This window comes from Canis lupus, chromosome 1, assembly GCF_048164855.1.
Source record: "Canis lupus baileyi chromosome 1, mCanLup2.hap1, whole genome shotgun sequence".
Taxonomy (NCBI): domain Eukaryota; kingdom Metazoa; phylum Chordata; class Mammalia; order Carnivora; family Canidae; genus Canis; species Canis lupus.
Window position 1 is genome coordinate 26,317,335 of NC_132838.1, and position 22,029 is coordinate 26,339,363.

General features: G+C 36.3%; 1 protein-coding gene across 5 annotated transcripts in view; it reads right to left on the minus strand.

Annotated features, from left to right (window-relative positions):
• Positions 1–22,029, minus strand: part of STX7 (syntaxin 7) — a 62,503-nt gene that overhangs the window by 1,279 nt on the left and 39,195 nt on the right. For 2 of the 5 annotated variants that reach the window (XM_072823808.1, XM_072823811.1), the window contains 3 exons: positions 19,184–19,266; positions 2,997–3,061; positions 872–1,121 (listed from right to left, as the gene is read on the minus strand). In XM_072823808.1, the coding sequence (XP_072679909.1) occupies positions 1,013–1,121; positions 2,997–3,061; positions 19,184–19,266 (257 nt within the window). In that variant the 3' untranslated portion in view covers positions 872–1,012. Of the gene's footprint in view, positions 1–871; positions 1,122–2,996; positions 3,062–15,063; positions 16,420–19,183; positions 19,267–22,029 lie in introns of those variants that run through there. The other 3 variants (XM_072823825.1, XM_072823833.1, XM_072823817.1) reach the window with 2 other exon arrangements.

Sequence of the window (22,029 nt, forward strand, 5' to 3'; positions counted from 1 at the left end):
GATAAGCTACCTCCCTAAACCTCAGTTTTCTCTGTCAATAATGATGGTGTTAATACCCACCTCCCAGGGTTGCTGTGAAGATAAAAAGGTAATGCATAAATGGTTCTTAGCACAAGAACCATTGTGGGGTCCCCTTTAGGCACTCTATGAATTTAGCCATTAAAGATGCTGTGGGTCCTAATGACAATTATTAATAACTGCCCATAAATAGCACAGGACCATGAACTATAACCGAGTAGAAGTTAAATGTAAAAGCATATTATGAGCACAAGGTAATTTCTGTATTTTCTCCCAAACTCCAATCCGTCAGTAAAATTTAATGTCACACAAATGTATCTATGTAACCAGGGCCTTGGAAAGTGAGGTGAGACCATGTTCAAGGTTTGAAGAAAAGAAAACCAGAGAAAAGCTGGAGCAGTCAGTAGCAGTAAAGAGGAGCCAATACAAACCAATATGCAGTCGATTTCAGAACAAGATCTGGAGGTAACAACCACCCACATATTAGTATCCTCCTCAGGAATGGCTGAAACAACTGAAGAAAATGTCAGATCCCAAAGCTACTTAAGATGGGGACTGAAGTTATCTTATTTGATTATTCATGTAAAAGGTGACCCCAATATCCTGGAAAACTTAGAAAGATTTGAGTTACATACATATAAATGTGGAATATCTATCTACATTTTAAAAATTCTGGAAGGATATAAATGGTTAAACAATATTTCCTGGGAAGGGAGATAACTGGAAGCCTTTGGTTTTCTACTTTCCATATTTTTACATTGTTTAAAAATAAACATGGACTATCTTTATAAACATGAAGATCAGTAAAGATCTTTTCATGACCATTATTTTTATGTACCCAGTGATAACTTACCTGATGGTGTTGTTTAGAAGGTCTGAGCTTTATTATTCCCACTCTCTCTGCTGACTAGCCAACAGGACCACCAAGGCATCCTTCAGCCCTGCCATATGTCTGGGAGACTCTTGTGGGAAACAGAACACTAGCATCTCCTCATCAGTCACTAGAGGCTGTTGATTGCAGAAGTAGGGCTATATTGCTGGTCATTTCTTGCTCTGAAAGCAACCAGGTGACTCTCAGTGGATGTGGCTCTTCCTGGAGAATTCTTAATGCGAAGGCAATTCAAAATAGGTCATCTGATGTTCCTCTAAGTCCCACCCACCGTAGTTTCTCATAGTTACTTCTAATCTTACATTTGATAGACGGATAGACAAATAGCTTCAGTTTATCAAGTAACAAAATCTCAGTCCTTTCCCTCTTGGGTTTGTCTAGAATTTTCTAGGAAAGAGAAAGAGTGTGTTGCATGCAGTTGGAGTCGGCTCATTGGTTGCTTCGCACCAGCTGATGTTCTGCGTTCAGGAAAGCATCTGCCCCTGGACTCCAGCACCTTAAACATATGCCCACAGGCATGCTAAGAGATTCAGCAATTATGACTTCAGTGTGATCTCCTGGGTGCCCACTTTTTCCCCTCTCCCATCACTGCCAGAACTCTTCCTTCCTGCCACTAGGTCCTTGGACTCTAAATGATGCTACCTCAGCTAAGGTATGTCCATGGATGTGCTGATCAGGACCTGGCCTGTGTAACCCTGGGAACCTGTTCATGCTCTCATGTCTGCTATCTCTTGTCCGAGACTCTCTCTGTCTGCAGTATGACTCCTGATCCCAGTACTAATTGCCCTCTCTGCCAGACAGGAAGCATTGTTCTCTCCCTGTGTCCAGCTCTTTCAAAAAAAGTCCTCATAGCAAAGAAGTAGCTTCTTAGCAATCTGCTCTATTCCCTTTCCTTTATAGTACAGCTTTATGTGGTAAAATAGACCACTTGAGCAATGGTTTATGAATCTAACTGCTAGACAATTTTATTGCTACTAAGGACCCTCATATCCCTCCTGTCTTCCTTTGCTTCCACACTCACCATTACTCTCACCCTACTCAATCTGTCTACTGGCCTATCTCCATTCAACTAAACCCAAAGTGTGAACCAATTCAATGCCTTTTGTGGGGATGTATGCTAACAAGGGCGAATTGTTTCTAATTGCCTTCTAATATTCTGTGACAGAAAAGCTTTGAAGCCTGTTTGGCCATGTACACAGATACCCTTCAGAGAGATGTTAGCTGTGGTCAGAAGTGGATTTATAGATTTACCATGTTGTTAGCAAAGCTTAATATTTAGAGTCTCTCAATTGCACCTGCTCTAAAGCTTGCAGTATTCTCTGGGTAACAAAGAAAGAAGTGGCCCTAGCCATGTGCAGGAGGCAGAAAGTGCTGCCCAGCTTGGTGGTCACCCTCTACATGCTGGAAGTGGTACTAAGACTGTAGTGGGACTTGTAGGCTGCCAGGAATACTTCCATGTCATCCTGGGCCTCGACTTATAACCCCAGTCCCTATTTTGGACTCCAAGGAGAAGGGCCAAGGAGATATTTCCCTGTCTGCAGGGCACTATGACTTTTCTGTCTGCCATCTCAGATACTTCCCCATGGGAAGAAGGGCAGCAAAGACCTAATCAAAGTGGACTGTCTTCTGTGCCAGGGGTCATCAGCATCCATGTTCAGTGAAAAAACATACTGGAATTTTGCCATGATTTTCCTGATCACTGCCTGAGCAAGAAATCCAGATGTGGTATCACCAGTAATGAATGATGAGCCAAGCAAACTTTCTCCTCTATGTTTCCACCAATCACAATAGAGGAAAGATTGAATTATATTTTTAGTTTCTAGAGGAAATATTACAATTTTTCCTATGAAGAGATAAAGTGTACGCTGCCCCAAAACAGGAAGAAAATTGTTATAGAGGTGTTGGGCAGGTCATAGTCAACATTACTACTGTTGTTATTAGAAAAATTTATTTTTCTAAATGTTGTGTTTGTAGTATTTTTCAGATTTTTTTTAAAAAATAAGGTTTAGTGATTCATTTTCTTATTCTACTCACTTTTATAATTTTTATATTCATAATTTTGTGGGTTTCTTAAAAAAGGTCCGCCCACCTGGTATGTCCAACACTAGCTGTTGTCTGGTTCCCATTCAGGCTGTTACTTAGCAAAAGCTGACCCTGCAGGGACAGATGCAGAAGGTACAAAAGTTTAATGTTGATGAACTTCAAAATAATTAAATCAATTTACCACAGTGTAAGGACTTATATATGGTCTCTCAAATCTTTTTTTTTTAATTTTTTTATTATTATTCATTTATGATGGTCACACAGAGAGAGAAAGAGGCAGAGACACAGGCAGAGGGAGAAGCAGGCTCCATGCACCGGGAGCCTGATGTGGGATTTGATCCTGGGTCTCCAGAATCGTGCCCTCAACCAAAGGCAGGCGCTAAACTGCTGCGCCACCCAGGGATCCCTCTCAAATCTCTTCTATTGATCTGTATGCCTATTCTTGTGCCAAACCACATCATCTTGACTACTGTGCCTTTACAGTATGTTCTGAAATCAAGTAATATAAATCTACCAATATTATTTTCCTTTTTCAAAATTGTTTGGCAATTCTATAACTTTTGTATTTCCATGTAACTTTAGGATTGGCTTGCCAATTTCTATAAAAATCCCTATTGGGATTTTAATAGAGATTACACTGAATTTAGAGATCAATTTAAAGATAATTGCCATCTTGCAAGATTAAGATTTCTATCAATAAACAAAGTACACCACTATTTATTAGATATCTATTTTTCTCAGCAATATTTTCTAGTTTTCAATGTATGAGTCTTGTTCTTCTTTGTTAAATTGTTAAACCTATTCCTCAGTATTTTACTTTTTTTATTTTACTCTTTTTGATGCTAATGTAAATAAAATCATATCTTAATTTCATTTGTAGAATTTTCACTGTTACTAAATAGAAATACAATTATTGATTTTTTATATTATCTTGCATCCTCCAACTTTGCATAACTCATTTATTAGTTCTAGGAGCTTTTTTGTAGATAATATCTGATTTTTTATATAAATGGTCATGTTATCTGTAAGCAATGACAGTTTTACTTCTTCAATTCCCATCTAGATGCTTTTTTTCTTTTTTCATTATTGCAATGACTATAAACACTAGTACAATGTGATATAGAAGTGATAAGAATGGGCATCTTTGTCTTATTCTCATTCAGAGGCAAAGCATTTAGTCTTTCATCACTGTGGATGGTGTTAGCTTTGTTCTTTTAAAGATGTTTTTATCAGGTTGAAGAAGTTTTATCATGAGGCGTATTGGATTTTGTTAAGCGAATTTTCTGAATCTATTAGGTTGATCATGGGTTTTTTTGCTTTGTTCTATTTATATGGTATGTTACATTAATTGCTTTTAGATGTTAAACCAACCTTGCACTCCATTTTTGATGTTTATCTTGTTAAATGTAATCTTTCCTCATCTCCTAATAAGGAGTACTCTTTCTGAGCTAATCAATGGAACAATTGGAGTTTCTCCAAAACGAAGAAGCATATGTTATGGCATTTATAGGCACACCGCAGGGTCCAGATAGGTAAATACTGTGTCGCTATAGTGATAAGTGGCAGTGATTCTTCCCAGGATGACTTAACAGTAAATATTTTATTTATTTATTTATTTATTTATTTATTTATTTATTTATTTATTTGAGAGAGAGAGAGAGAGAGCACCTGTACAGTTGGGAAAAGGGCAGAGGGAGAGAGAGAGCAAGAGAATCTCAAGCAGACTCTATGCTGAGCAGGGAGCCTAATGTGGGGCTCAATCTCACAACCCTGAGATCATAACCTGAGCAGAAATCAAGAGTTGGACACTTAACCAACTGATCTACCCAGGTGCTCCACAAACAGCTCCTCTAGAAGTATTTATCAATGATCTTAGAGTCCCCTACCCTGAAGATTTAATAGAAATACAGATGAAGTCTCTAGTGAAGTACAGAGTTTAGTCTAAACTTTCTGTAGTATGTTTGCCTGTGTATGTCTCTGTTTGTATCTCCCCAATAATTAGTTGTGTATGTTTCAATAAAAAAAAAATAATAGTCTTCTAAGTAGTAGTGTCATTTTGTAAAAGATTAAACACTATTAAATTTACATAATTTGGAAACACTCAAGCAGAGAAACAAAAATTAAATGATAGTATTTAAAGAAAAGTTAGGTATAAATAAGTATTAGGTAAGTATTGAAAGATTTTTTCATTTCTTTCAATAAGGGTAATATTTACCTTTGCCTTAAGATCTTGATATAACAAATATTTTCCAGTTAATGATTTGTCCAACAAAAAGAGTCAATTTCTCTTTGCTCTGTTCCATAGAGCTCAAGGAAGTTTTTATATTAAAAACAATGAAGAAGAATACAAATGCCCTATTGGAACCATTAAGTGGGAGCTGTTGGCCTTTTATTTATTTATTTTTTTTTTTTAAATCATTTTTTTTTAATTTTTATTATTCATGATAGTCACACACACACAGAGAGAGAGAGAGAGAGAGGCAGAGACATAGGCAGAGGGAGAAGTAGGCTCCATGCACCGGGAGCCTGACGTGGGATTCGATCCCGGGTTTCCAGGATCGCGCCCTGGGCCAGAGGCAGGCGCTAAACCGCTGCGCCACCCAGGGATCCCGCTGTTGGCCTTTTAATTTGTTCTTAATACAATGATTAAATTCCTCTCAGAGGACATTCCTCCTCTCCATCTGTATTTTAGAAATACAGAAAAATTAATAGATTTATAATGTAATCAATGTTGAATTAAGACCCATCAAGCTAATTAAGTGCTTAGGATACCAGCAAAGCAGACAAACCATAAATAACTAAGAAAAGTTTAACTGTGGTAAATTTATACAGCACTTCAAAGTAAGAAAATCTACAAGATAGTAATCTTAATTTCAATATTTTCGTGAGTTTATGACCTTATGAAAAAATTAATTCTTTTCAATTACATGTGGGGTTATCATAATCTCTTCTGTATTTGGAGCTTCTAAAATGCTCTATCCGGTTCTGGATACAAAAACTCTCAACTCTCTTAAGGCATCAAAGTTGAAAGCTAGTACACTTACAACTATTTATATTGCAAAACCTTTGCCCTTCTGGGAGAACATGCAGTTTCCCAAACACTAACCTCTCTTTACAAGGTTATGCTTATTAGCTGGGATTTGTAGCTCAATGGCAACACTGTTCATCCTTGGTTCAATTCAGATTGTAATTTCTTTTTAAACTACCTGACCCTTATAATCATATGGTGAGTAGGTCTGATCATTCATCTTCCCGAAGCCAAGTTTTTGGTCTGAACACAGAGTCACTTGTGTTTCTGAAGCCTCTCAGCATTATGATGATTGGGGTAAAAACTGAGAAAAGTTTGAAAGAAACCTTTCATACAATGTTTTCATTGTCTTGTTCTTTTTCTGGAACTAAAAATCCTGATTGAAAAAACCAAAGTCTTTCTCATTTATATTTTCTCTCTCCTTGTCTGTCTTTGATACAATATGCATTATTTCCTCAATTTACTAATGATTCCTTTAGCTGTAACTAATGCTCCTAAACTATTCATTGAGTTATATATTTCAATAATAATATTTCACAGTTCTTTAAGGTCTGTTTGGCTTTTTTTATTATCTGCCTTATCTTTTTACATACTGCTTATATCTCTTAAATTCAGTTATTTTTTTAAGAATTTCATAGCACTACATTCCTGCTAATTCTAATATCTGAATTCCTTGAATATAAAATCAGTTTCCCAGTCAAAATGGCTTATTTCTCCATGTGCTTGATTAATTAATCTGAAGCATTAATTAGGAAGGCCTTCTTTCGGAGAGGATTTTCATTCACTTCTTAGAGAAACCATCAGAGTTTATTGACCTGGGACTACTTTCATGCATTAAAGATTCCTGGTTGGGGATCCCTGGGTGGCGCAGCGGTTTAGCGCCTGCCTTTGGCCCAGGGTGCGATCCTGGAGTCCCGGGATCGAATCCCACGTCGGGCTCCCAGTGCATGGAGCTTGCTTCTCCCTCTGCCTGTGTCTCTGCTTCTCTCTCTCTCTCTCACTGTGTGCCTATCATAAATAAATAAATAAAAAAAAAAAAAAAAAAAAGATTCCTGGTTGAATGCAGGAGTCTTACGTTCAGCTTCTTTATTTACCTGTAATCCTTAACTTATCTCAGAATCACAGCCTTTTTCTCTTTCCCAACTACTTTCGGTTTGATTTGTAAGATGATTATCTTGCTTTTTAATGAGCCAAAAAACGAACCAGATATTACGTGTTTTACTTTATCCAATAACTTACTTATTTTAGTGGAAGGATAATTGAGCATATCTAGCCAACCATACTGCCAAAAGCAGAAATCATCTACTCCTTTCTTAGTCGATTTTGGCAATTGGCACTTTTCATATAACTGTTTATATGTTATCTGTTTTGTAATGTGTTTGTATAAAGTTGTTTAAAGTGCCTTCTTATTTTTTAAATCTCTCCTGTGTTTTTATTGATCTCCATCTTCATTCCTAATAATTTTGTCTCTTCTGTTTTTCCTTAATCAATTTCACCAAAGATATATATATATACACACACATATACACAAATATATATATACACACACACATTTTTTTTAAAGACCAATTTCTGACTTAGTTTAAGTGGACGCTCTCTACTGTATCAGTTTTATACTCCAGAGGTCAGCAAATTTTTTTCTGTAAAGGGCCAGAAATTTTAAAACTGAAAAATACAGTAATCAGAATAAAACACTTAACTGATGGGATCAATAATAGGATAGAAGAGACAGAGGAATAGGATGGAAGAAACAGAGGAAAGAATCAATAAACTTAAAAATAAAACAATAGAAATTAATCGATCTGAATAGCTGAAAGAAAATTATTTAATATTTGTGTCTTCAGAGTCCTAGAAGAAAGAACAAAAGCAAGATGGAAAAGAACTTGAAGAAATAATGGCTGAAAACTTCCTGTATTTGGCAAAAGATATAAATATATCGATTTAAGAAGTTGACCAAAACTTAAATAAGTTATTAATCTCCAAAAATCTACACCAAGACCCATCAGAGTCAAAGTTCTAAGACTAAAGGAAGGAAGGGAGGAAGGGAGGGAGGGAGAAGGGAGGAAGGAAGAAAGAAAGGAGGAGAGAGAGGGGAAAAAATAGAGAAATGACACCTTACTTATAATGGAAAAACAATTTAAAAAAACTGAGTTTCCCATCAGAACCACAGAGTTCAGAAGGAACTTTTGGGAAAAAAAATCTCAAAAGTTCACCAGTTTGTTAGTGTTGAAATGAAAAAGTAGAATCCTGTATTTAGTGAAAACATCCCTCCAAAATGAAGGAAAAATCAAGAGAATTTCAGGTGAAGGAAAACTAAGAGACTTTAATGACAATAGACATATAATAAGAACAATAAAAGGCCAACAAAATTTCCCTAAACAGAAAGGAAATGCTACATAAAGGAATTTTAGAAGATCAAGAAGGAGGAATGTACGTAGTAAGTAAAAATCTGGGTAAGAACAATGTACTTTTCTCCTCTTGAGTTTTCAAAATTATATTAGATGGTTGAAGCAGAAATTACAACAAATATGGTTCTAAATATATGTAGAGGTACTATTTAAGATGATGACTAATATAGAAGAGTAAAGAGACATGAAGGGAAGTAAGATTTCTACATTTGACTACAACTGGTAAAAGGATGACACCATACATGTTGTGAGCTATGTATTTATAATGTAATACTTACAGCAAACATTGTTTATGGTTTATAAATGGTTTATAAAAAGATGTGCTAAAAACATCATTGAAAAATTAAAATGGAATTCTAAAATCTATTCAACTTATTCCCAGGAAAGCAAGGGAACAAATTAATGAAGATGGCAGAAACCAATAAAATTGAAAACATTAAAACAATATAGCATATTAATGATGCAAAAAGCAGGTTTTTTTCAAAAAAAGTCAATAAAATTGACAAACTTCTAGCAAGATTTACAAAGAATAAAAGAGATAAGACATGAGTTAACAAAATCTGGAATGAAATAGTGGATATTACTGCAGACACTAGAGACATCAAAAGTATAACAAAGGAATATGACAAATAACTTTACAAACATAAACTTGACAAATTGAGATGAAATAGTCCAATTCTTTGAAAAAACACAAACTACCACAACTCAATATGAAATAGGTAACTTAAATAGCCGCACAAATATTATGGAGATTTAATTTATAACTAAAAACCCCCTCTCCAAAATTCCAATGTCTAGATGCTTTCATTGGACAATTCTACCAAGTGTAAAAATAATTAGTATCAATTCTAAACAATCTCTTAGAAAATAGAAGAGGAAGGAACATTTCCCAATTCATTTTGAAGCTATTACCTGATAGTAAAACCAGACAAAACACTACGAAGAAAAGAAAGCAACGATAAGTGCCTCTTATGAATACAATTGCAAACATCCTTAACAAAACATTAGCCGATATAATTCAGTAACATATAAAGAAAATTATACACCATGACCAAGTGGGGTTTATTTCAAGGATGCAAGGCTGGTTCAATATTTAAAACTCAACCAATGTATCTACCATATTAACAGGCTAAAGAAAAAAAATCACATGATCATATCATTGGTGTAGAAAAAACACTGGACAAAATTGAACACCAATTCATGAGAAGAAAAACTCTCAGAAGAATAGGAATAAAGGGGAAGTTCTCCAACTTGATGAAGAGCATCTACAAGAGACCTACAGCTAACAATATATTTAATGATGAAACACTAAATCCTTTCCTGAGATTGGGAATAGGGCAAGTATATCTTTCTCCACTCTTGTTCTGAAAGTTCTAGGCACTGTATTAAGTGGGAAAAAAAATAAAAGGAAATAAAAGGCATACAGATCAGAAAGAAAGAAAATATTGCTATTTTCAAATGTCATGATCATCTATGTAAAATATCCCAAGAAATCTACACAAAGCTCCTAGAACTAATAAGTGAATTAAGCATGGTATTGGCATACCAGAAAAACATACAAAAAAAAATTGTATATATACTTGCAATAAACACATGAATATGGGAATTAAAAACAGTATCATTTACAATCTCTCAAAAAAATGAAATGCTTAGGTGTAAATCTAATAAAAGCATATGTAAAACTTAATATGCTGAAAACTACACAATACTGACTAAAGAAATCAAAGAAGACCTAAATAAATGAAGAGACATCTTGTGATAATGGATTAGAAGACTTAACATAGTAAAATGTCAAATTTCCCCAAATTGGTATGTAGGTTTAACATAACTCTTATAACAAAATCTCAGTAAGATATTTCTGTACATATGGGTAAGAGTATTCTAAAACTTATATGGAAAGATAATGGACTAAAAAGTACCTAAACTGATTTTGAAAAAGGAGAATAAAGTAGAAACAAGCAGTCTATATGATTTCAAGCCTTAGTAAATAGAAAAATCAATATTGTCTAGTATTGGTGGAATTACAGACACATAGATCAATGGAATATAACAGACAACCCAGATATGGACCCACACAAATACACCCAACTGATTTTTGTCCAGCTTGTTTTTGACAGAGGAGCAAAAACCATTCAATAGAGAAAAGAGCCTTTACAACAAAAATGATACTGGAACAACTGAACATCCATAGGAAAGAAAAAAAGAAAGAACCTAGATATAGGTCTCACATTTTATGCAAAATTAACTCTAAATGGATCATTGACTTAAAAGTAAAATGTAAGACCACAGAACTTTTAGAAAAGAATGCAAGATAAAAGTGAAAATCTTTGTATCTAAGGATAGGCAAAGAGTCTGTGATACCAAAAAAAGGAAAAATTGACAAACTGGACTTCATCATCAAAATTAAAAACTTTTGCTCTGTGAAAGACCCCACTATGAGGAAGACAAGCTACAGAGTGGAAGGAAATACCCGGAAATCAGTTTAGATGTTGGACAAAGGACTAGTATCTAGAATACATTAAAAAAAAAAAAAAGGCACTGAGAACTCAACAATAAAAAAATAAACAACTCAATTAGAAAAAGAGGGAACGACATTAAGAAATACATCACTGAGGAAATACAGGTGCCAAATAAGCACTTGGAAAGGTGTTCAACATCATTAACCACTGAAGTATAAAAGAAAACCTATCACAACAGCTAAAACTAAAATTTGTGATATCACCAAATGCCGATAGGGAAGTGAAGAAACTGGATCATTCAAACTTTGCTGGTGGAAATGCAAACTGGTATAGCCACTCTGGAAAATGATTTGGCAATTTCTAAAAAACTAAACATTCAATTACCCTATGACTCTGCAATTTCACCACTGGGCATTTATTCCAAAGAAGTGAAGACTACGAAAACACAAAAACCTGTACACAAAGGAATATAGCTTTATTCATAATAGCCCAAACTGATCAGACATCCGTCAGCTGGTAAATGTTTAATTGTGATACAGCCAACACTGTGGAACACTACTCAGCCCTAAAAAAGGAAAGAACTACCAGGTACACTTGATACATGCAACAGGTGGTATGACTCTCCAGAGAATTATGCTGAATGCAAATAGCTAATCCCAAAAGAGTACATTCTGTATGATTCTGATGATATAAAATTATTGAAATAATAATTATAAAAATGGAGAACAGATTATGGTTGGAAGGAGGCTGGAGCAAAGGAACTGGAGAGGTTTTTGTGCTTGAATGCGTATATGGAAAGTTCTGCATATTGACTTTGTCAATGTCCTTATCCTAATGGTGATATTGTTGTTGTTTTGCGAGATGTTACCATTGGGATAAATTGGGTGAAAAGTACATGAAAGGGTGTTCTGTATTGGTTTTTACAATTGAATGTGAATGTCCTATTATCTCAAAATGAAAGTTTAATTTAAAATTTTAGCATTAAACACATTTCACATTTTATAAAATGGGCTTTTTATTTGAAGTGCCTGTGCCTTTCCAAAGGTAAGTATTGGTCATTTACCTCCATTTCAGGTTTGAGAAGTTTCATGTAACATAGACAACTTCTAAATTACTAAGAAAAATGAGTGTAGATAAGAAAAGACACAAGGGAAGTCTGAATTCAGAACAAATAATATCCTTTTGCATCCAAAATAGAACTAATTTAAATGATATATGATGGTTATCTTACCAAGTTGGGGTATAAACCCCACCCCAAAGTAATAATTAAATGTTAAAATATGGTAACCGTTAGGAAGATTAAAACATGAAGCCTGGCATTAGATATAGGTTAGATATGGTCACGTACACTGAAAACACCTTTAAATGAACTTAAAATGACTATAGTACTTGGGTTTAGAAGAATGAAATAAAATACAATATTCTCCACTAAATTATATATATATTTTTTAATTTCTAGAATCATTACTGACATTAGAATCTGCTTTGATCTGAAAGCTTTTTATGGTTAGGTCTTTAGTATACAGGTTACTAAAAGCTTATATCTCTGTCTTGGGTCTGTCTAGTTTTTAGAGCTATAAACTGGTTGTCTTTATCTGGTCTGACTTCAGTATTTCAGATCTGTCCTTAAATAGTGGTATGAAACTTTCAGAAGGCACTAGAAACTGAAATTAGTGTCGGGAAATCTTCATCGAGGCTAATAACTGCATTTCTAAGTTTTCCACCAAGGCTAATAGGTTTTGGAGTTAGCAACTACTGTCTAACAGTACTTACAGTAAACACTTAAAAATCTGTACTTTGGGTTTGCCAAAGTGGGAATTAGTGTCCTTTCAAGTTTATTTAAAGACACAGTGCAGTTCTAGCAGACTCCCTCTAAAACAGGTAGGGGTGTTATGCATGTAACGACTACACAGGAAATCTGGTTTTGGATTCCACCACTTACGTTTTAAGCAGAAATGCCATCACTACACAAAACCTACAGGAATCCCACTCTGAGTAATTAAGTGACCAACCTCTTAAAAACCTGCCAGGAGCAACAGTGTCTATAAAAATCTATTTAGTGTGTGTGCCAGTTATTTAGTTCTATTTCTGCACTTAAAATTACGATTATTTGGAGAAAAATAAATTATCACATAATTTTCACGCTAACCAAATAGTTGCCAAAACAAAGGATTAAGATGGACATTCTGACACCTCCGTGTGTCCATTACGAGCACATGAGTTAACAAGAGCTGCTGTCACGCATTGTCAGAGAAGTGGTACAGTGTAGCCCTTTCAGGTTCCTGCTGGTGAAATTTCCTTGCTTGAGACATCAAGCTCTTCAAATCTTAGGGTGGATTGAAGAGGCCTGGGATCCACAGGGCACTGCTTCATTTTCTTAAGTCAATCATGAAAATACACAAACTGACTCCCCCGCCCCTACCCTGGGGAAAGCAGGAAGCCTGATGATGTTCTTTACCACTAATGAGAAATTTTCATCATATTTAAATGAACCAAAAACACCATTTAATTCATAACTTGCCCGAACTCTATCTCCCTCTGAAATTTACTTTGATTGCAGTAATCTGGTCATGTGTAAACAGTAGTCAATTCTGACTTTAGAAACACAAATGCTGAGTATGTTACCCTTGTAAACTGTTCTTTACTATGAAGGTGGACGAGGACTTTTTTCTTTATACAGGTTTTATCTTTTATTGTTTTTTTTTTTCTACATGAAGAAACAAAAATTACACCAATTAGAAACACTATTCTGCACTTTCCTTGCTAAATCAGACTAATTTAGTGGGACAAAAAGTCTTCAAAAATCATTTTTCATAATAAATTCATTGAAAAACATTGATATTCAAAACACTGTTTTTCTGTACAAAATGTCACCATTTCCTAAAAAAAAAAAAAAAAAAAAAAAAAAGCAGTGAGGATGGTGAAGGACCCAGCGGCAACCTCTTCAAGGTTCAGTGTCAGACAACGCTGCCCACGCTGCTGCTGGGTGCACTGGGTACTCGGAGCCTGACTCCAGATGCTGCCTTCATGCTTTGCTGGCCTGGATCAAGCTCCATTTGTGCTCACATGTATATTTTTCTAGAACTGATTCCATGCCTACTAGAAAACAAGCTGAATTATGTTGCAATGGCACCTGTTATTCTTTTACCATCAATTGTTGTGCAAAACCAAAATATTTCCATATTTAACGACCAGTACAAGTGTCAAACACATCCTGCCACACTACCACTCAATCTCAGCACAGAGATTTCAACGTGCGCTATTCTAGAATGTCTTTGGAGCACACTAAAACGAACAGGTGTCACGTGATGAGGAAACTTCTTCAGTCTGAGACTCAGTTGGACCCAAACAGATTCAAATATACTGACTGCCATAAAAACAGCCTCAACTTTATTTTCTATAGTGTAAGCTTCACCTTTCTAAGCGATTCTAAAATTAACTAAAGGAAAACTTTGAGAACTTGAAAACTTCGGCTATTGTGCTGTTTTTCATTTTATTTTTTCAAATCAAGGCTATTCTTTTTGCTCCAAATATTTTGGGGTAAAACTTTCCCTAAATATCAATGCAAGCTACTAAATTTCTTGTTTTTAATCAGTGATCTGTGTCCCAAGTAAAATAACTGATAAAATATTACACTTTAAATGAAGATCCTAAAATCATGCAAAAAAAAAATTAAGTGCTTTTGCTATTACAGGGAACTCAACATGAAGTGAATAGAATAAATGCATTTACCTATATGAGAATAAACATTTTATCAAGTACAACTCTGGCAAAAATATTGAACTGACTTGTAGGAGCCATTGGGAGTTATGTGCAGCCATAAGATACTGGTTTATCGCATGAAACAACACACTTCTTTGTGCTCTTACAGAGAAAGACCATGTTCAAGCAGGCCTGATGGGCTTGCACTGACCTCAGAATTCCACTCCCTGTCTGGCCCATTCTGTTTCACTAAAGCAAACTGATCTGGTAAACACAGTCTCCAAGTTCCCAATCACTCCCAAGAAAATTTTCTACAGTCTCTTGTGGAAAAAAAAAAACAAAAAACAAAAAACCAGAGTTTTGCTGACACGCAGCTTCTACTAGTAGCAGCACTTAAGACTGCCAAAATAAAACACCAAATAAACCAGTACTCCAGAAAGACAGAGAGCTGCTGTGTGATCATGTCAAGTGTTGGTCCCACAGAAGCAGAATCCTCATGAAACAGAAATATCCAGACACTTTTAAAGTCATCTTTATTTTGGTTGCGAAGATACAGTTTACTTAATATTTTATTTGTTCCCATTTGAAGTCTCAATAGCTTTGCCATGTAAAACACTGACTTCACTATCAAACTGCTATATAAGAACATTATAAAATACAAACTATAAACTAAGATAATCCCCTTTACAGTATTCAGATTAGTGCATTAAAACAACATTGATTTTAAAAAAGCAAGTGAGTTAATTGGCAAACATCCAAATTGTTTTCTAATGAAGGATGGTACAAAATGGTAGGCAAGGTAAACATTAAATTTTTAAGTGTTGGTGCTCAAAAACAGTGATTCTGGGAAAGTTTCTCACCCAAAGTAATTCTGATCCAAGGATACACATGTAGCCATCATTTTAAAGGACTTAAGGGAAGGAAATTAATTTTCCACAGTGATAGCTGTGGAAGTACACAGCAAAATAACAAGTTGGGATTTTTAGATTTCTAACAATAGGTACTGATTTTTCATACTCTTCCTTCAAATTACATTAAACATTTCTAGTGACTACACATATCTCAGCAAACATCAGACTTTAGCAGGGTCTATGTAAAAACAACCTACCCTTAGTATTTTAAGAGGCAATCTACAGCAAATGCTTAACAGATACACATCAGGAGTATGAGATACTCTAGGAAATTATTCATTGATTTCATTTAGAGTAAACAAGAGTTTTAAGAGAAAACCAATAATAAAAGTTAAATCGGTAATGTGTGCTGCTATGCACCAGAAAAACAAAACAAAAAACACCACAAACAGGTCTGTTAATTATTTTAAGTTATTAAGAATATTTCCTCTGTTGGCCCAAATTGAAATTAAATTTGAGATTTTTTTATTGAAGTAACACAAATCTGGGTGCATGCCACTCTGTGACAGAGACAGATGCACATGGAACGCACACACACCTTTACATTTACTCATTCCAAGAGCTAAGTCAACAGGGTAAATAAATTATAAATGAAAGGCATATACAATGTGAACAAAACCTCACAGTTGCTAGATCGAAAAGCATGGAAGTAATGCCAGAGGTCATATGAGGAAAACTTTCAGTGTTAGAAAATATCAGATTGAATCTAAAGGAAACTCCCCTCTCCAATGAAAGTAACAAAGTTTTGGGAGCCATCCTTTACGAAGTACTTTTAAAATAATAATAATAATAATAATAAAAACCATGATTACAGGAATCCTCCTACATAATTTAGAGAATGTAGTGCAATAGTGTGCTCCTTTATAATTTAGCTTTTCACTTTCCATATGATGAGACCAAGAATTACAACTCCGATGACAATGATAAAAATGATGATGCACAGGGTTTTTCTGGATTTGCGCTGCAGATGCAAAAACAAAAAACATGTTTACTGATGTAACAGAGCATCTCTCTAGCAACTGAAAATCACTTGGTTTACTTCTGGAGTAAAATCAATAGTAATTAACCATCCTCAAATTTTGGGCTGTATTTTTTTGCTTTTCAAAAATCTCTTCAAATACAAGTGGCACTATTCTTTCAAAGAATAGTCTTCTTGAATTAATGATATAATTCAGGGGCCAGTTATTCAACTTTTGTCGGTAATTTTTCTGGGTGTGGTTAGGCTTAAAAAAGACACAAAGAAATGCAAGTTACTGACTTAGGTGACAGACTGAGCAAACCTATGTGTAATAACTAAGAACAGCTTAAAAGCTTATAGATTTTTAAACTTTCATCAAAGAGTTGCTCTGCAAAATGAGTTCTCTGAAAATATCAGCAAGTACAAATGCTTGGCAATTTTTCCTGAAGTAAATTATTAGTTTCCAAAATTCCCATTTTTTAATATTAATGGAAATTGCATTTAAAATCTCAGCATACAAATAAAAAAACAAAAAGCTAAAAAATTATAAAGTAGCAATTTAAAATAGAGAGTTAAGAGTTTTGTTCTATTCTTCATTCCTGGTCCAGCTGCAGATTTCTGTATTTCTTTAACAGCCTGCATATCTCACAGCAACATGCAAAAATCCTTTTTATTAAAGATTTTATTTATTATATTGACAAAGAGAGAGAGAGAGAGAGAGTGCACAAAAGAGAGCACAGGGAATGGGACAGAGGGAGAAGCAAACTCCCCATGAGCAAGGAACCCGATTGCTCAATCCCAAGACCCTGGGACCATGATCTGAGCCCAAGGCAGAGGCTCAACCGATTGAGTCAGCCAGGTGCCCCCGAAATCCTTTTTCTTACAAAGTTGAAAAGTTTGTAAATTTTCTTTGTCAACTAGTAGTACCATAAAATTTATGGAAAGATAGGTTTCCAACTCTGAAATTCTCCTGAAAAACTATGATGCCTTTCAGTATACCATAAATTCAGTAATTTTTTTTTCAATTGAATACTCTTCCTTATACGAAGCACAACTTCTCTAGAGTTTCAGTCATCTTGCCTACAGATTTTCCCCAGCTCCACCTGAGCATCACAGACACATGTGTGATATACCTGTAAGAACCATCACAGGCTTCCCCCTATGGGGTATCTGTGGCCCAGGGACCCTCCCTAGTGTGGTGTGGTGAGGTCCCAGGGTACTGCAACGAGAAAAGTACTAAGCAGCTTCCCTTCCACTCATGGTTCACCCAAACTATTTAGAAGTGCCATATTTTGCAGAGGCAAGAGTCTAATGTCAAGGCTTCCAAGAAGAACTACAGGGAAGCTGCTTTTTTCCTAGCACTTGTGCTGCATGGTTCTTTCCTCATCCTTTCAGGGCCTGTGGGATTCAGTATGGGGCAGCTCCAGATATGGAGGTTTGGCTTGGGAAGATGTATTTCTTTCCCCCAGGGTGGCTGTAGAGTTTTGCCCTTCCCTAAGGAAGGGGAAAAGTAAAACTTAGGAGATATATCTATATCCTTCCAAATACCAAAAGCAAAACAAAATTAACATGTAAACCTAGTTACTAATAAATCCTGTTAAACACTGTATTTGAGCAGTCAGGACTATTAGCATTTACGGATTTTTGTGTGTGTGTTTTTGACATTCATGAATGATACCTACAGTCTATGATATTAATTCTACTGAGCTGCATACCTGAATCACATGCACATAGAAGGTCAAGGTGAGTTAGAGCTACGCCATCACTGAATACAGTTGGCTGTAACTCAACAATCTCTATAAAGCTTCACTATTCCCTATGTAGCACTACGTACGCAGTGATTTGTCTAGTGTAAAATGGCACTGAAATGAAAGGGGACTTCTGAGGTTAGTGAGCAAAGTGAAAAGCAATTGGAAAACATCTAAGACTGTGACAATATCTTAGATATTTTATAAGGTGGCAACGTGGTCTAAGAAAAATAATTATGAACGACAACATGAAGTGGAGTTTTAAAAAGGAAATCAAATGCTACGGTGGTATTTAGGGCTTCCCAAAGGGCCTGGCCTCATTTTATATTGTATGATATATTCATAGTTCACAGTCCTAATATTTGTGTAGTAGTGTCATGTCTTTTATATTGGTCACATATATGGACTCCTTAATTAATTAATTAATATAAGGTCACATATATTAATCTGATCCATCTAAGAAATCAGTTCATTCCTGGTGAAGGATCTGCTGAATGCTGATTATACCTAGTGATCAAGGACACTCCAAGAGAATATAATTTCCATAGGACTTGAAGAGAACTCTCTAGAGCAAAGATCGTTGCCTTTTCTGTGCAGAGTGTCACAGACAAAAAAGAAAGAAAAGGTGGAAAGAAACAGTGAGAGAAACAGAAGAAGGGTATCAAGGAGATTTCTGGGTTGGAAGGTTGGAAGGTCACAATGGCATCAGAGACCGCCAGCTGTCAGAAACGCCTGGAGGTGTCCATCTATGGCTCCTCTCAGGACTCTATAAACACTGAACTTCCCATCCCTGGGGGCCAGAATTCTGGTTTGACCCTGAGAATAAACAGGCCAACATCAGTTTCAAACTAACTGGCAGATTTCTGATCTGTCTTCCATGGGGCTTTTACAATTTAACATCTCCTGATCAGTCTCTCTCTCTCTCTCTCTCTCTCATACACACACACACACACACACACACACACACACACAGAGTGGAAAGCCTAAATTACGAGAGAATTTACTGCAGTTAATATTACCTGATACTCTGCTGCCCTTGACAGCTGCTGGTTTGCTTGCTGAACATGCACGTCTGCACTTTCCACATTGGCTTCTATGCTGTCTTTAAAACAAAACACACACGCGCGTGCGCGCGCGCGCACACACACACACACAGCTGTTAGATGCTCCAGTAAGAGAGGTGCATAAATCACAAGATTTCATTCAACATAACACCAAACATGTTCACTATTCAAATGTTACCATCAGTTTACCATAGGGGGAAATTTGAATGTTTTTTTTTAAATGGCACTTGGTCTTCCTTATGCTATTTGTCAAATGATCCAGACAACACACAAATATTTGGAAAGAAACTGGATCATCCTCGTTATAACACAATTCCAGTTCTACCTGGTAACTCCTGAAAAGTACTATTTTGTTTGTGGGCTCTGATGGCCAAAGCAACTCTAAACATCTAACAAGTGTTCCTGAGGAAACAGAGTACTGAAAACCATCATTTGCTCTGCGGTCATCACCAACCTACTTCTGTGCTAAAACCTAGTCCTCCCTGAGGGCTCATGCAGCCTCCTGAAGTGGCGCCAGCTTTCCTCTGGCCTAGACATAGAACCAGCAGCACCCTGCAGCCTGAGACCTCTGTGTCTCGCTTCTCCCTGCCAACTCTCACTTATTCTCTGTCGCAGACATTTACAGAACTCCGGTCTTGCCTTTATTCTTGGAGTATTTCTGCTCTGGATTCACTGATGGACCCTTCGATGCTTCTATTACCCAAAACTGGCAATTTCACAAGCCAACTGCTGACCTAATACCTTGCCTTTTCAAAGCCTCGACCATACTTTTTCAACGACTTTGCCTGTTTCCCTCTCCCAGCCACCCATCTCCAAGACCATATACCAGCCCTTGTCATTACACTATTGCAACCTCTCTATAAACTCATTCAAACCTCACTCCCTGAGTATCACCTGCTACCTACATAGCACACTCCTTCCAACACCCGACTTCACTGACCCTACTACTGTTTCACCATCTCTCAACACACTTCGTGCCCTTACGTTCCTCCTTACCCAGCTTAGGTCCCCTGGGCCACCAGTGAACCACACTTTCTTGCATTCACCCTCGGCTCCCTTGCCACCTACTTTAGCCAGACTTACGTGACGAAACTCCAACCTGCACCTTTGTAGCTGAATATGGGTACAAAAAAAAAAAAGACTGATGCTGATTTATTTCCCTTGTAATTTGTGACTGCCTAGCAAGCTAACTTCATTTCAACTTGTACCTCACACTTAACACATCTAAAAATTGTTGATTTCTATCCCTCTAAACCTGCTCTGGTTATAGACTGCTCCATCTCAGAAAATGGCAGCATCATCCTTTCTCTGGCCTTGCCAAAAACCTGAAGAACTGTCCTTGAATTAATTCTATCTCACACTCACATCCAGCTGGTCAGTAAATCTTTTTGCTTCTACATTTTATTCATTCATTTATTTATTTATATTTTTTATGGTTCTACATTTTAAAGCTATCCACAATTCTGCTTCTCGCTGCTTCGCTGCCTTCCATCCTGATTTGAAGCAACACACTGCTCACTCCGATTCCTGCCATCATCTTCTAAGTGCTCTCTTTGCTTCTGGTCTTGTCCCTTTATGGTCTGTTCTCAAAATGAGTAGCCAAAGGGAGTCCTTTAAACCTTGTGTCCGATAATAACATTCCTCTGCTCAAATCCTCCTGTGGCTTTCCATTTCCAACCATCAGTAGTAACACAAGTCCTCATGATGGCTCAGGGGCCCTCCACAATGCCAAAGTTTATGACCTCTGACCTCATCTCCATCTCCCTCATTTCACTCACCAAGAACACCAGACATACTTCTGCCTGAAAGGCCTTTGCACTTGCCCTTTGCTCTGCCTGGAAATTTTTCTTTCACTTGTTTCCTTAATGCCATGAAGTCTTCACTAAAATGTCACCTGTCGGTAAGGTCTTGCTTGACCACCCTAGGAAAGCAGAAACATTCCCCACTTTTAGCAGCCCCATCTCACTGCTTGCCTTATTTTCCCGATAACACTTCTCAGCATTTACTTACTTTTCTTTCCTTTTAAAAAATCGTCTCTCTCTTCCAATTAGATTGTAAGATTTATGAAGGCAGAGCCTTTAATTTCATTTACTTTCAGCTAAATCCCCAATGCCTAGACTTGTGCCTGGATATAGTAGGCACTCAATAAATACTTACTGGATGAACAAATTAATTGATTTTTGAAATTTTACCCTGTGATCTATTGTGGCTACAGAGAAGCTGTAAGAATGGGCAAATAACAGTTATAGTAAAGTACAGGTCCAAGTGTCTCAATGAACCAAATTCAGAACATTTATTAAATGTATCTTTAGACACATCCATTGAGATCTTCATATTTCGAAATGATAAAAATGGTCAGGACACTGATCAGCGCCAATGGTTATATCCTAACTGAAGAGCTATCACATTCAAAACTTAGGGGGAGTCTTAGTTGCTGACTTTTTAAAAAAAGAATTTATAAAAGAATGCTTAGCATCTAAGTAACACTACTAAATTAATCGACCAAAAAGATATTCGAATAAATGATTAGGCAAATGGATACCTATTCCCTTTAGTCTAAGAGACAAAATAGCATGCACAATCATAAACAGCACAGGTTTTCCAGGAAGTGCTTGTTGTGCTGAGAATCAGCAGGGGTTAAGATGGAAACCAGGGATCCAGCAAACAGGCGGCAGTGAGGATATGTGCTGCCTTCCACAGTCTTAGCACAGGAGGCTCTGATTAGATCTGGGGCTTCAGGAATAAATGAAGCCAGTTGATTCAATCAGTAGGAGCCAAAAATGAGATCTGTTTTAGATAAT